The sequence below is a fragment of the Schistosoma haematobium genome, chromosome ZW (assembly GCF_000699445.3).
Source record: "Schistosoma haematobium chromosome ZW, whole genome shotgun sequence".
Lineage (NCBI taxonomy): Eukaryota > Metazoa > Platyhelminthes > Trematoda > Strigeidida > Schistosomatidae > Schistosoma > Schistosoma haematobium.
The window spans coordinates 45365949-45380232 of NC_067195.1; the positions used below are offsets into that span (position 1 = coordinate 45365949).

At 36.7% G+C, this 14284-nt stretch overlaps 2 protein-coding genes across 4 annotated transcripts; one reads left to right on the forward strand and one right to left on the reverse strand.

Moving 5' to 3' along the window:
• The first annotated feature begins 2275 nt into the window (after positions 1-2275).
• On the forward strand, positions 2276-9060 carry USP39_1 (U4/U6.U5 tri-snRNP-associated protein 2). 3 transcript variants are annotated; one of them, XM_051211543.1, is made up of 8 exons: positions 2276-2535; positions 2570-2764; positions 3762-4022; positions 4110-4319; positions 5082-5345; positions 7028-7365; positions 8535-8712; positions 8829-9060. In XM_051211543.1, exons 1-8 carry the CDS (start codon positions 2425-2427, stop codon positions 9003-9005), a joined length of 1734 nt encoding a protein of 577 aa, XP_051071610.1. In that variant the 5' UTR covers positions 2276-2424; the 3' UTR covers positions 9006-9060. The 3 variants fall into 3 exon arrangements, with proteins under 3 accessions (XP_051071610.1, XP_051071611.1, XP_051071612.1); XM_051211545.1 differs by having other exon boundaries at positions 2393-2535; positions 2574-2764; XM_051211544.1 differs by having other exon boundaries at positions 2390-2535; positions 2574-2764; positions 5082-7365.
• Positions 9061-9752: 692 nt separating this feature from the next.
• Positions 9753-12187, reverse strand: MS3_00003683 (uncharacterized protein; the record flags this gene model as incomplete). Its single annotated transcript, XM_012943405.3, has 3 exons — positions 11799-12187; positions 11618-11763; positions 9753-10085 (listed from the first exon to the last, which is right to left on the reverse strand). The coding sequence occupies exons 1-3, from the start codon at positions 11926-11928 to the stop codon at positions 9753-9755; spliced, it is 609 nt and encodes a 202-aa protein (XP_012798859.2). The 5' UTR covers positions 11929-12187.
• Positions 12188-14284: the final 2097 nt, after the last annotated feature.

Genomic DNA, 14284 nt, shown 5'->3' on the forward strand with positions numbered 1-14284 from the left:
GATCCAAAATTTCACATATAATGGCCCGTAATAAACTAGATCGTCTTCACGAACCCTTCAGATTTATTAGATAAATTTAAAATAGTTGAAATTGTCAATTGCCTTGTTCCCTTCGAAGAATCGTCCACTCTTCGCCGTACACTTTGGATAATTTCGGTTCAGTGACTAATATTCACACTCTATTAGACTGACAACAGTTAGAAGACTAAGATTTTGTGGTAATTTTACTCATAAGGTCTGGATGGGTATGAACACAAGCCTTCAGTGTTTATAAATAACGGAGGAGAAATCTAGAGAAATATATGAGTGTAATGATTTTGGCTGGATGAAGGACGAACCCTTTTATGATACGCTCTCCATGCGTGCATTTATCAATTACCATGTCTTATTTCTAGGAATGTAATCTCTCTATATTTGTAACAAAGTGTAGGTACTAGCCTACATAAAAGATATTTATGTAAACAACCGTATGTACTGTTTTAGAAAGACACATGTCCAAAAAAAGTGGAATATTCACATTAAGAGCGACGGAGGAAAATTCGCTAGCTTATTTAAAAGAGACTGAAAAATTCTATTATTCTTAATTTAGTGAAGAATACTACATAAAGTTTTATTCTTCAATCCCTCCTGTAATTATTAACAAAGCCCTCAAATTCTTGAAAAGTCAGAAGTTGCAAATTTATGCAATCAAAGACTAGTCCTTTCATTTCAAATACGGGAACTTATGAACCAGAAGTATGCAGCTTATTTCTGAGGTAATCTTAGATAATCTAAGGTAAATCTGCCCGTCAGTCTATATACATCCCCCACACACTGGACAGCATGGCCATTAAAGAACTCAATGTCTTTGGTCTGCTAAATAAGCTTGACATAGGCAAATCCACGGGGCCCGATGAACTGTATCCTAGGTTACTAAAGGAATTGGCTAACTTCAAGTATATGCTTTAACCTGTCCGTAACCTAGGATCATTTACCAAAAAACTGTAAGAACGCCATAGTAACTCCTGTCTACAAAACAAGTACGAAACATAAACCTGAGAATTACCGACCCGTTTGCCTAACTGGTGTGTTATTGTTAAAATTTTAGAAAAGGTTATTCAGAAGGAGCTTTTTAAGTATCTCGATGAAAATCGGATCCTTTCGGAAAAGCAGCATGGTTTTAGATTAGGTTATTTTTGTCTCGATAACTTATAAGTCGCTCGTGAAAGCTAATGCTCTCTTAAGGACTGAAAGTTACCTGTAGACGTAGCCTGCATTAACTTCTGTAGAGCTTTTGGTGAAGTTGTGCACAACTGGCTGTTATGTAAGTTTAGAAATGTCGGGGTTGAAGGCAGTCTATTGATGTGGATAAAAAGCTTCCTAGTTGGGCGCCAACAAATAGTACGAGTGAACTCCAAGTTGTTTAGCTGAGAAACTGTTCTTAGCGGATTGCCTCAGGGTACAGCTTTGAGGCCAGTGTTATTCCTCTTGTATGTAAATGACCTTCCTCGTCTCTTATCATCATCGGTCTTGCTATATTCTGACGATGTTAAGATATGGAGAGCGATACGAAGTAAGGGTGATAGCTTAGGACTCCAACATGACGTGGAGAAATTATCCGAATGGTGTCAAACCTAACAGTTGCTGATAAATACTTCCAAGTGTGCTGTGATGCTTATTGGTCTTCAAGGTGCAGATACATACACGATGAATAACACTGAGCCACCTGTTGTTCAGACGCACAATGATTTAGGAGTCATCGTTAGCTAGGACTTAAAGACTACTGCACACGGCCGTACAGTAGTCGCTAAGGGTTTTAGAACTGTTTGTTCAATACGTAGCGCCTTTAGTCATGTTGACGCTAAAACGTTTTTGACTTTGTATACAGTATTCGTACGTCCTAAACTTGAGTACTGCATTCAAGCAGCTAGACCCTGCCTAAAAAGACAGTAAGCCTTTGGAAAAGATTCAGAGAGCAGCGACTAAGCTGATTCCCGGAATAGCGAAGCTCCCGTATGATGATCGACTGGCCAAGCTAAATCTATTCCTGTTGTTATATAGAAGAACTAGAGGTGACTTGATTACAGTTTTCAAATTAATTAGTGATAAATTTGCACCAGATATGCCCTCATTTTTCTTGTCTTCCAAAACAGATAGTTTAAGAGGATACTCTAGAAAAGTTCACAAGCCCAGAACAAATTACTTGTCAGCTGACTATCGACTTTCCCATCGAATCATCAACTAGTGGAATTCATTGTCTCAGCACGTGGTAGAGTCTCCTTTCGTCAACTGTTTCAGTGGAAAGTTGGATCAATCGAGAGACCGTCATTGCCAGGACAAACAAAAGCCACCAAGCCTCCTGCCCTTTCCAAACTGAAATTGAAATTAGCTCGTAACGAAGTAACTGAACATTGAAGTGGGAGCGTCAACCTATGCGTTACCGGGATGTCTTCACTGTCGTTTGTACCTCACACTGTTTCTTCAGTTTCTGGACACAAAAGGAAGCATGAAAAAACCCGTAAAAAATCCTCAAAAAGGATCAAGCGTAGTGAAGGGGTACATCAGTGTTTAATTCTTTATTTTTCATAAGTCAGATGAAGAGCAAGTGTATACTGGGAATGGAGCCGTTTACAATGATCAGAATGAAGACACCAGAAGTCGATCATGCCCATACCTGGATACTATTAGGAGGAACATGCTGGATTTTGACTTTGAGAAGCTGTGTTCCGTTTCTTTATCTCACCTGAATGTCTACGCCTGTCTAATCTGTGGAAAGTACTTTCAGGTAATTTTATTCCAAGTTTCTTCATAATGAATAGTAATGCATATGGTTCCTGCCAACAACTCAAATGTGTACTATTTGTTTTGCAAGTGAAAACTTCGGTAGCTCTTGGGCGTCTTGGCTCTTGATAAATAAACTAGCTTTTGACCCTGCTAAATATCGTACAACTTCGAAAACCTTAATATTGACTCCGAAAAATTTCCTTATTGTACTGATGCCGTTTTTTCTTACCGAGTTCAGGCTGGCAATGTCAAGATTGTCTATTGACTTTATTGTATCACTGTTTGCAACCACTTCAATTTTGCATAAACTGAATTTGTTACCTTACTTGGATTCCTGAATTGTACAGAGATTTGAGTTAACAATGTGTCAGTGTTCTACAGATTTGTTGTTCGTAGAGACTTAGTGAAGCATTCCGGTAAGCTTTAACTGTGATTGTATTGACTGAAGATAGCAAGATTTTCATCCGTCCAATGTAACTTATATTTCAACAATACGTTTTCACACTTTTTGCCATCGTTGTGTTGGAAATACCGATCTAGTTAGTTAATATTGACCGTGTGATACCTTGGTGATATTACTAGCCTTCACACTGTGACTCAGCTATATTTACATGTGCTTGGTCAGTGGGTTATATTAGGTGCTTGCGTAGTCGTTAAGGCACTTGGCGTTCAATCAATCGATTCTAATCTCTCTCTGCCCACTTTACGTTGGGTATTTGGGTATCATCACTAAGCCTCACACAAAAGTGTGGTTCAAAGTCTAGTGTATGAACGTTTGCGTGTTTAATAAGTTACGGTGTTTTGTTTTATTATGGTGGAGCTGCATGACAGTTTATTCGTCACTTCAAGTAAATTGAACCAACAGCTCCGCATGATGAATTGCATTTAAACACACTGGGATTCGCAATCAATCAAATTTAACCTAATCATTTCGTTTCTTAAATTCAAAACGCACAGTAATAAATGGAAATACTTATCATAAATGTTTTATATCTTAGGGTCGTGGAAATTCTACTCATGCATATACCCACAGTGTTAGTGAAAGCCACCACGTCTTCCTGAATTTGGAAACTCGACGGTTTTATTGCTTGCCCGATGATTATGAAATTTTAGATGGGTCATTGGAAGACATTACCTACCTACTAAACCCTACTTTCAGTACTCCCGAAATACTTGCTTTGGATAGTTATTCGAAAATGGTCAGAGCATACAATGGTCTTACATATTATCCTGGTGTTGTGGGTCTCAATAATATCAAGGTAGGTTAATTTGTCAATGGCAGTAATAAATCAAGTAAATAAATCAACCAAATCCCTGGTACTGATAACCCTCTATTTTCTGTTCAGGCTAATGATTATTGCAACGTCATATTACAAATGCTCAGTCATATCAGTCCATTGCGAAATTATTTCTTAGATATCAAAAAATTTGAGAACCTACCTTCTGTCTCTGGAGATCAAATGATGCTTTTGGTCCAAAGATTTAGTGAACTTATTCGAAAATTGTGGAATCCTCGAAACTTCAAAACCCACGTTTCACCTCATGAATTCTTACAGGTAAGCTTATTTCTCTCTTTCAGTTTTCTGATTTTTAGATAGTTCTTTATTTTCTTAGCAATGATGATATTCTTCGGTGTCATCCATATTCTAACAGGTTTTTAGCCGTACACAGAGTAAACGTAACTACTACTTTTTTAATGATTTTTAACAATCTTAAGCTTTATCATTAAATTACCTAATAAGTATTGGTCCTGTTATGACTTTCGGAATTATGCATTTTGACTTAGGATCTTGAGAACATCTAGGATTTATAGCTATGATTAGTTGTTTGAAATGCACAAAATTTAATTACTGAATTTAATAGTTAACGATAGGTCGAACGATGCCTCTTCCTACACAGGTTTGAGTATCTTGAAAAGGGTGGTTACTTTTTCACGCAATATTTATCTCTTAGTGTGTATTTGAACTTTACATTTGGCTTGTCTTTTGTCTTATTATTTTAATAATTCGTAAATGGTACTGCCAATTAACCAAATAATAAAGTCCTCAGTTTTCCTATTTGTATTAATAACGTTCTAGTCATTATCAGGTTTAATATCTTAACTGTTCAGTAATTAGGATACATAAAATTATGTTTTAATATAATGGGAATTTTTCAGCGACCAAAGTTTTGTGACCAACCGATTGCGTTGAAGGCACTCAATGAGTTCCTGAAGTATAACGCAAAGTTCATAGAAACGAAAACACCAAGTTCATACAACTGTGTTTTAATTAGGATGTGTTTAAAATTATATATCTCGTTTTTTATTTCTCCTACAGGCAGTTGTGCTGTGCAGTAAAAAGCGTTTCCAAATCACTGAACAAGGCGATGCCATTGAATTCCTTTCATGGTTGGTTAATGCAATAGATAAAGCTTTAAGGATTAAAAAAATTCCCTGTCCCAGAGGCGCAGTTAATAAAACCTATAAAAGCATTGTTTCATCAACTTTACGAGGAAAGATGAGAATGTACAGTCGGAAAATCATGCCTGTAAATATGACGGATGAAGAAAAGGCTTCTCTGGCAGACAGCCCTGAATACATGGTATTGTATTTGTTTAAATATGGTATAACTGTTTTTCATAATGACTGATCTGTGTGAAAGGTTTCAGGCATAATTACTAATTCTGGCTGACGTCCAATAGGGTGGTTAGCGATTACAGATATCATATCGATGAAGTGTCTGCATGATGATTGTGAGCAGTAGTGACGAAAGAGATAAATAATAGTTTACGATCGTTTGTTATATTGCTTGTACGAAAGGCTTTCACTGTTTATCAATAGGGAAATTACTATGAAAAAAAAGAAAGCTATACATCTCGGCGAAAAATTATGAAGGAAAATTACTCTTGCTATGATGTCATAATTCTCTGCACAAATATGTGTTTAGAATAAAAATATTTGAAGAGTATTGCTCCTGTGTGTAAAATCGATGCTTGTCTGAAAAGCCGACGAATCTTATGATGCAACATAATTACCTAACCACCTCTTTTCTAATATCGTTTAATTAAGTTAAACACTGAGAATAAGCGGTGGGATATAGAGGTTTAACTACTTTGGAAAATCTAGTTGCTTATCCCTTTGAGGTATGGTGCCAAAAACGTGTTCATTAGTTTTCATGAATTGTAATAATTTCAGGGTTAGTTGACTCAATCTGTGCTACATCTTTTGGCCGCCCATTGCACGTTTTAAAGCAAATAGAATAATCTTTTCTTTGAAGTATCCTGAACTTTCTCTAAGAACTTGATTATTTAATTACACATATGTATTTTAAGCGTATCTCACCAACTCATAACTGTTACATAGCCATTTAACAGGTCTATCCGACAAAGTGGGCGCCCCCCTTCATCTTCGCCTGCACGAACATCAATTAGCGATCAAACGCCATGACATATCCCCACTTATATCAATGTATGTGGACATACATTCGACTGGGAAAATGTTGAGATCTTTGATAGAGGGAATTCTGAAAACACCAGAGAACTTTTAGAAGCTTAGCACTCAGGTCAATCAGCAAACATTGAAATCAACCCAATTTATCAACCAATCAGGAAAATTACGAACAAATATAGGGCCAAGAATCAAATAAATGGGAGGTACAACAAAAACCAATCAACATTGAGGCGTACAGAACAAGCTGTGGGTCATATGTGGAGAAATTCGAACAGTTCTCTCCCACTTGACTTTGGTGCTGATGATGTCGTGTAGAAGAACAACGAAGGCTTCGCGACCAAACCATTCATCTCAGAAAACAAAACTTCAACAAAAACGTTATGTATTTGTCCAGAGACTTGAGTTGCAATAGTTCAAAAGTTTCCTAACGATTAGAAGGTTGCAGATATTTAGCGATCAGAAATAGAAGCCTTCCTTTCAGAAATACAGCTTGGTACACTTTTTAAGAGCTAGTGATCAACGTGACCATGACCTATCTTGTGCATAACGGACAACAAAAGATCCCTCATTTGAATATTTAGCATACCAACTTTTCCACGATTTTCTGAAGACTGGGACCAAAGTGCTGTCTAACAAACATATGTGCTGTCAACAAAATTTACATAAAATGCCAGATACCAGTAGTAACTGAGACAAGTCGGTTGTACCATGTGTCTTTTTATATGTAAGCTACTGGTAGTTTCCCCTTACTATGAGAAATTTCCATTTTTCAAATCACAATATCTTAGTATTATCCAATTCTCGATAATCCTGTCAGTATTTCTTCTTTTCCAGACTTCAATATCAGACATAAATTTCTTCTATCTTACGTGTGACTTACCCCCACCTCCACTATATCTAGATGAATTTAAGGAAAACATCATTCCACAAGTTTCATTAGCTACACTACTTTCGAAATTTAACGGAGTTACAGAAAAGGAATACAAGACTCATCGTGATTCTACGTTGCGTCGATTTGAGCTTCGTCGACTACCTCCTTACTTAATTCTTTACATGAAGAGGTTTGTTAAAAACATCTTTACATTGGAGAAGAATCCAACGATAGTTAACTTCCCCATTAGAAGTATTGATTTCGGTGAATTGTTGGCCCCAGAATTTCGAGCTAAACATCGGTAGGCTTAACTGTTTTACCTAACGTTACTTTTTAATCACTTGACTATATAATGTATTTTCACAAACCAATCAACTGTAGTAGGTCAATTATCAACAAGAGTCCGAGCTTCATATGTAAACGTAGAATTTAAAACGGGGATATTTACTGCTGTGGTGATGAAATTTCTGTTGTTTTAATTACCTGTAGATTGTAGCTTTTCAGAAGACGATATGAATGTTGGCCAAAATTTGAGCAAATATGACTTAAGCGTATAACGTCTTCAGAAAACTGTGTACTGATTTTACTCAATGTTGTAAGGGCTATTTCAAACATCCTCAAGCTTACAATTAACTCGCCACTCTCAATGATAGCTATTCCAGACAAAATGTTTTTTATTACTCTCCATTAAATTTAAGTATGTTTATACTGCTACTACTTATCGCATCTTCGACAATCATCGCCAACGCTTAATTCAAAGGTTCCGTCGATTTTTACCTCATATGTTTGTTGTTGTACTTTAAATCAAGCTAAACAGATTATCATGTATCTATCGTTACAATGAGACTTTTGACTTCAGGTTCGTTAGAAACACTGTTCGTACAAAGTCAAAGGATCTTGAAAACTAGTCTTTGTTTGCAATTAATTCAATGAGCAAAGATGTTAACAAGACTATATGGATTGGGATAGTAAACTAAAAGTTATACTGATTTTCTAGACTTGGAGCACTTTAACTTTATGGTTGGTATCTGTGCACATGATATACGTATAATCCAGTGGCATTTTACAATTTGAATCGTGGAACTTTAGTTTGTTGTAATAGTTCCTGTCATGTTTTTAGAATAGTGACGTAAGGGAAAGCAACAACCGTTTGGTTTTTGAGCCTTAGTCACATAAATATCATTAAGATTGGTTTCTTCATAAGCACCATTGTCTTGATACGTTTTGTCTCAGGATAAAACAATCTTGGATGCATATCAAAACAACAAACTCCTGACACTCATCTTCCGTTTTCGATCTTTATTATTCGATAAATTTATCACTGTCTACTTGTAGCATAAACCATATTTACCTCCATTTAAACTTCATTTAGGAAATCTATTCGTATGAACGTAATAATTTTGTTTTTCAAGCCCAATATAAAAAATCTAGGTTCTTAGCATTGATTGTCTTTCTCTGAACCTTGAATAGGCATACTACTTACGACTTGATAGCCAATATTGTGCATGATGGTCCCCCAACTCCTGGCTCCGGTACGCATCGTATCCACTTAGTACATCGTGGTACTGGAAAATGGTTCGAGCTACAAGACTTGCATGTTAGCGAAGTCTTGCCACAGATGATACCGCTTAGTGAAACTCTTATTCAGGTAAGTAATATTCATTTCATATTTTTTAAAACGGAAATGTTTTCAATAAGTGATTTATAATCTATGTAAGAATCCTTTACTAAAACTTCAATCATATTTCTTTTACTTTTAACTAGGTTTGGGCTGTGAATAAGTCTATACCTAATCCAAGCTTTGTAGAGCCTGTAAAAGTAATAGATGAGGAGATTGGTGAAGAAACTAAGCCAGAGGTTAAAACTGATGAAAACGAGGAGTGTGGAGAAATTAAGAAGGAAGATACTATAGATACAGTCAATAATAAACCACAAAACTGATTCCTGTCACTTTTTAACGACTTTACCAATAATATAAATTACTGATAAATATTAAGACTTACGTGTTTGTGAACGGAATCGGAAGAGTATCACCCGATTACGCGCGAAGACTAACCGATTTTCATCACATGACTCGGATGAATTTTTTCGGAGGATGGAGTTTCCTGTCTTGCCATACGATCACTGCTGCACCTTTGAGATGACGTTTGACACAGTAGCACCTTCAAAAAGTTCATACTGTTACTGCAGCACGCATTAAATCAAACTGTGGGTCGGCATTACATTAAACCCATTTACTAAGTACTATTTAGAAACTACTTTACTTACTACAGGCTGAATAGTACTATTTGTTATAACAGAAGTATCGTTGGCGGTCTGGTAACTTAATCCATGGTTCAAGTATTCAAACAAACTTCGTAAACGTTATTCTTGGAATCAATAGGTAACTAGTTCGTTTCGAAATACTAATGCACTAAGCAAATCGAACCTAAAAATGGGAGTACAGAGCTCCTTCATATAACACCGCTTTTTTGTTAGAATTTCCACGCTGCCACCAGAAGTTGAGACGGTGAAGTTCGTTGTAAAGATTGAAATTCGGAAGTCAGTTTTATTAAGAATATACTTGTAAACACAGATAAAGATGGTCATATAACAATTGGAATGTATACTTGGTAGTCACATGAAGCTAAATATTTGAGATCAGTTTCTAAATATAATATTGCACTTCAATAAAAGTAAGCTTGTAGATTAATGGGATCGAATTCTAGGTTGTATTGCGGGGGGACTCTTCTTCAACTGCAGAAGGAGCACACGCATCCTGTTCAAGTCTCGCTGATTATCCTTCGTATTTATCGGGACGGTGTGAACGTTTGTTGTTTCTTCGTTACCAGAAGTGACGAAATTACACAACTGGCAAACTTTTTCCCATAAAACAGCTTGGCCAGCGTCCACCTGTGACATTCTGGCTGATGCTTCTGCAGCTTTTTGTTGAGCACTTTGAAGTTCTTTGTCATGAGCGCGGCTGAGTTTTTGTCCTCGCGCAAGAGAATCGCGGTACTGAAGTGCCCACTCATGCAAATCCTTTTTAAAGAAAGAAAGATAGCAGTGTACCATAGAGACAAATACACATATATGTAGCCCTATAGGTGCAAAATATACAAAGCATCAAAAATATGGGTCTAATGTTATTTGGGGAATTATAATTTTTAGACGAACTAACCAGATTTAAGATGACAGGTCTTGGATTATAACGCGAAATTTACTCAACAAAAGGCCAAATGGCATGTTGGCGTCATAGCTGACGATGAAGACCCTAACGCCCAACTGTAAATCCTGATTCCACACTTAAATGCAGTAAGTAGACGGCCATTCTCAAGGTCGCCTATACATTATAAACTCGCAGTAATTTGATGGGTAGACGTTTGTGGTGTTTAGACTAGTAAATCGAAGGGAACTTTGCTTCCCCCGATCAATTTCATGATAGACACCTTCTACAACGTATATTAGCATGTTTGTCCTTTCTCCTTTGTCTACAAGCATTGTTATTTTCACTTTTTATACATGCCTGGTCTTGCTGAGATTCAGCCACGGTGTCGTGAATAACGAGGACTTGAAGTGAAGTATTCTTATATCTAGTCTTGGGTTGTAGCATCCTTTTGGGTAATTCCTAAACTCTTTATGTGAGTAAAGTCGAAGGATACAGTATCAAGTCACACAAATCAGCACTTGTGAGATTACTTGTCCGTAATATATGATTGTTAATTAAACGGAATTTGTTTTCAGCACTATTGAAACTAAGTAATAACGATATGTCTAAAACTACTATTGTATACAACTAATATAATCTCTAACATCAAGAAATCAACTGGGGATATCGAATAAGTCTAGAAGTATAAGTTTATATTGATTATCCGTTTCCTTGCTATGATTTTAAGCTCGGAATGACTGGTTGTGTCGAAAACCTCGAAGCCATGTGAGGAATATTCCCCAGTAAAGTGGCTCAAGGGTTTACCTATCGTACATGTCTTTTGGTATTCTGAATGTCGCATCAAACAACTGGAGAATTTTTCACGTTATTAAAATATAAATAGGTTTTACTTTTGAATAATATAGTTTGAAAGTTCAGTGTATAATACCTTTACGGTATAACTATTTTAGTTTCTAACTGACATGAACTTGGGAGCAAAGTGTATTGGCCCTGTATGCACTGAAAGTATCGAAACACGGATATACATACGTGAGTCAGAAAGCCACTCAGGATAAAATGGTGAAAGTCCTATAAGAACGTGGGACAAATAACTACAAAACATTGAGAGACCTAATTACATCTTCAATCAAGTTAGGTTTTTTCAGAGGAGAAATCTGTTAAGATCGACGTGCAGCATCATATTTCACCACACAAAACTTTCGTGTAGAGTTGGGAGAAACAATGGTAGTACTTGCCGGAAACCAAGCAAACTAATTTGGGGGCGTAACCCTGACTCATCCGTCTTTTTTAAAAAGTTTGTACTGGTTGCATATTAGACAATTGTCCAAAATGAAGGAAGGATTTATAGTTATGAGCGACTACGTATATAAAAAGGAGTACGGTCAAACTACACATTGAAAATCACTTTGAGTCCTTGTTCTTCTAGCATGAACATGCTTTTACGTTCAGCATCGTCTTTGACCTCTATCCGCTTCTTAAAACTTATGGCCCAAAGTTTTACACACTCCGGTTCCTCGTTTACTTGAAGGTGTTCAGCAGCATTATTCTCACCTAAATAATATGGTGTTTTTGAGTGTAGTACAAACCATTTGGTGTAAAATCTAAATCGTCTTCTAGCCCGCGCAATTCTTCCTTTTCTCTTGCTAGGAATTCATGAAGAGCACCATCTGCTGACATTTTCAAACACGACACACCAAGCACTGACCTTGTCGTCATATTACGCCATTAACCTAGTCAAAACAGATCATAAATAGCCCGATATATATCCAGCTAAGATTGATTCCATTTTTGATACTAATCGTATTGGGACATCTAGTCTGTTATATGGTCATGTTGCAATCTTGTACATTTGAAACGTTCATTATCACGTTTCTGTAACAAACAATACTCGAAAGGGCATTACTTTGAGTTAGAAAACATACGATATTCCTGAAAAATACATTAAAACATATTGGTTTCAGGTTGAAGGCCGCGAAATTTACTGATAAAAGAGCGTGCGATCACAAATCGTGATTCAGAATGTATGTTTCCTGTTCTCTTTAAATCCAACGATACAGAAGACTACACTTAACTGTTCTCTTTGTTAAATCCATATAATATTCCAACTCGTAATTTTTCCTCTCACAATCTTGAAGTACCAAAGCAACGTTAATGTATTTTAGTGACTAAAAACGCTTAGTTAAAGTAGATCTCATGAGACTATCACTTTGTCACTACTGTAAACCAAAGTTGGAAGGTTAATAGTAGCTTGTGATTAAGATATTGGGTGTTAAGTAGAGCAATAAAAACCACTACTGGGGGGATGTCTTAGTGATCCTCCAGGCCTTAACCTTTAAAAAACGGGATTTCCAAGTTATGGTAGCGATGTCAACTTTCTAATAAAATTTTCAAGGTCTGATTCTTCTTTGATTTGACGTATGAGAGTTAAAAAGTATATCTGAACTTCGTACTTGCCTTCCTGAAGACGGCGCTTATAAAATAAAAGTAGATAGGTGGATGTGACAAGTGTCTGATAATTTGCCCAGCTATTTCCCAAAAATACATCTAATAGTAGGACCCTAATGACTGTAATTGAGCATGTGTTGCTTCGTTTCAGTTCAAACCAAAAGTTTTTATTGTAAAATTTAGTAAGCCCTTACATGACCGATAACATTTCCTGTTTTTGTATTATTTCACGTTACTTAATAGCGATCATACCGTTTTATCACTTAAGTTTACTGCTTGAAATATAGTCTGTGATCAACTGTGACCTCGCTCAAACACTTGCAAAGCAAAATTATCGGCTATCCAGTGGTGTGGTGAAGCAGTGGACCGAATAGTAGATGCTAGCCCATTAATTGAAGAGGCTTGGTCTATGTTTAAAGGCATAATTAACTTGGTTACCATGCTTATCACCTTATAGACCTAATAACTGTTCTCCAAGAATAACCAGAGGGGTCAAGATACGTCTTTGAGGCAGGGAAAAGCAATGGCATTTATTTCTACAGATGCTGTACAGTTCTGATTCGCTTATGTTCAGACCAGGACTGCATGGAAAGAGTTGACAAATAAGGCTAGATTCTTGCAGGAAAACGATGTGTTATGGACTTCGAAAGTATTTCAAAAAGGTCATTTCCATACATGAAAATATGAACTCGGAAAGGTGTCAGGATTTCCCCACTTGAGTCACAGTAGAATCCTATGAAAAGTGGTAATATTGACAAACCTACATTTTTACTTAAATGTTTCAAGAATAGTATTGAATGACTTAACAACAACTGAAACAGTGGCCATCTGAATCTTAACCACATGGTCTTCCTAAGGATACCTCATTATCTCAGACAAGATATGTTCAGTAGACCTGATGATATTCATCATCGGATTATTGAGACCCTTGAGCATGTAGATGTAGAAATTCTGGTAACTGCGTTTGAAGTGTCTCTGATGCGTTTTTAGTTGCCATGTGACTAAATAGATTTAATCAGTCCGGTTTGTAGGGCTAAGGATAAATAATTACTACTTATTGACACATTCAGGGAGGCCACAAGTATTCGGAGTTTGACAGTGCCTTTACCTGCAATACCTTAATAATCGAAGTATACCGACCCAGTCAAATCAGAAGTCAGGAGTGATGAGGTTCGAAGATATATTTGAAAGGCTATCAGCATATCGGGAAGCGTTTAGTCTAAGCTCACTAATGATTGTAGGAGATGCAAAACACGGCGCACTCGCTCGTGACCTGGTTCGGATGCAAGATCGAGCGCCTTCAGCTAGTGTATGTCCAGTAAAACTAATGAGGTTATCACCAATGTCGAGGACTTACAAAACTATTTGTTTGGGGGATTTATTTACCATCACACATTGTTATGATCACTGTGGTCTTCAAGTCATCGGATAGGATTATTTGGACAGTTTTTCAAAACTTTGTGGGTGGGAATACCGGACGTTTGTACTGCTGCATTTAGACTATAGGATTCAAGCTGCGTATCGCTGTTTCCAGTGTGAAGTGAATAATCCAGAACAGGATTAATTGCGAGGGACTTTAATGGTGAAAAGTTTCACCACGGACTGATGAGTCTTAACATTTCTCCAT

What these genes read in the sequence shown, in the direction of transcription:
- USP39_1 (XM_051211543.1), top strand. Translation starts at nt 2,425, where the DNA reads ATGTCTTCACTGTCGTTTGTACCTCACACTGTTTCTTCAGTTTCTGGA. An exon ending in CAGACAGCCCTGAATACATG is followed by an intron (nt 5,346 to 7,027) that starts GTATTGTATTTG and finishes CTTCTTTTCCAG; the next exon opens with ACTTCAATATCAGACATAAA. An exon ending in GAATTTCGAGCTAAACATCG is followed by an intron (nt 7,366 to 8,534) that starts GTAGGCTTAACT and finishes AACCTTGAATAG; the next exon opens with GCATACTACTTACGACTTGA.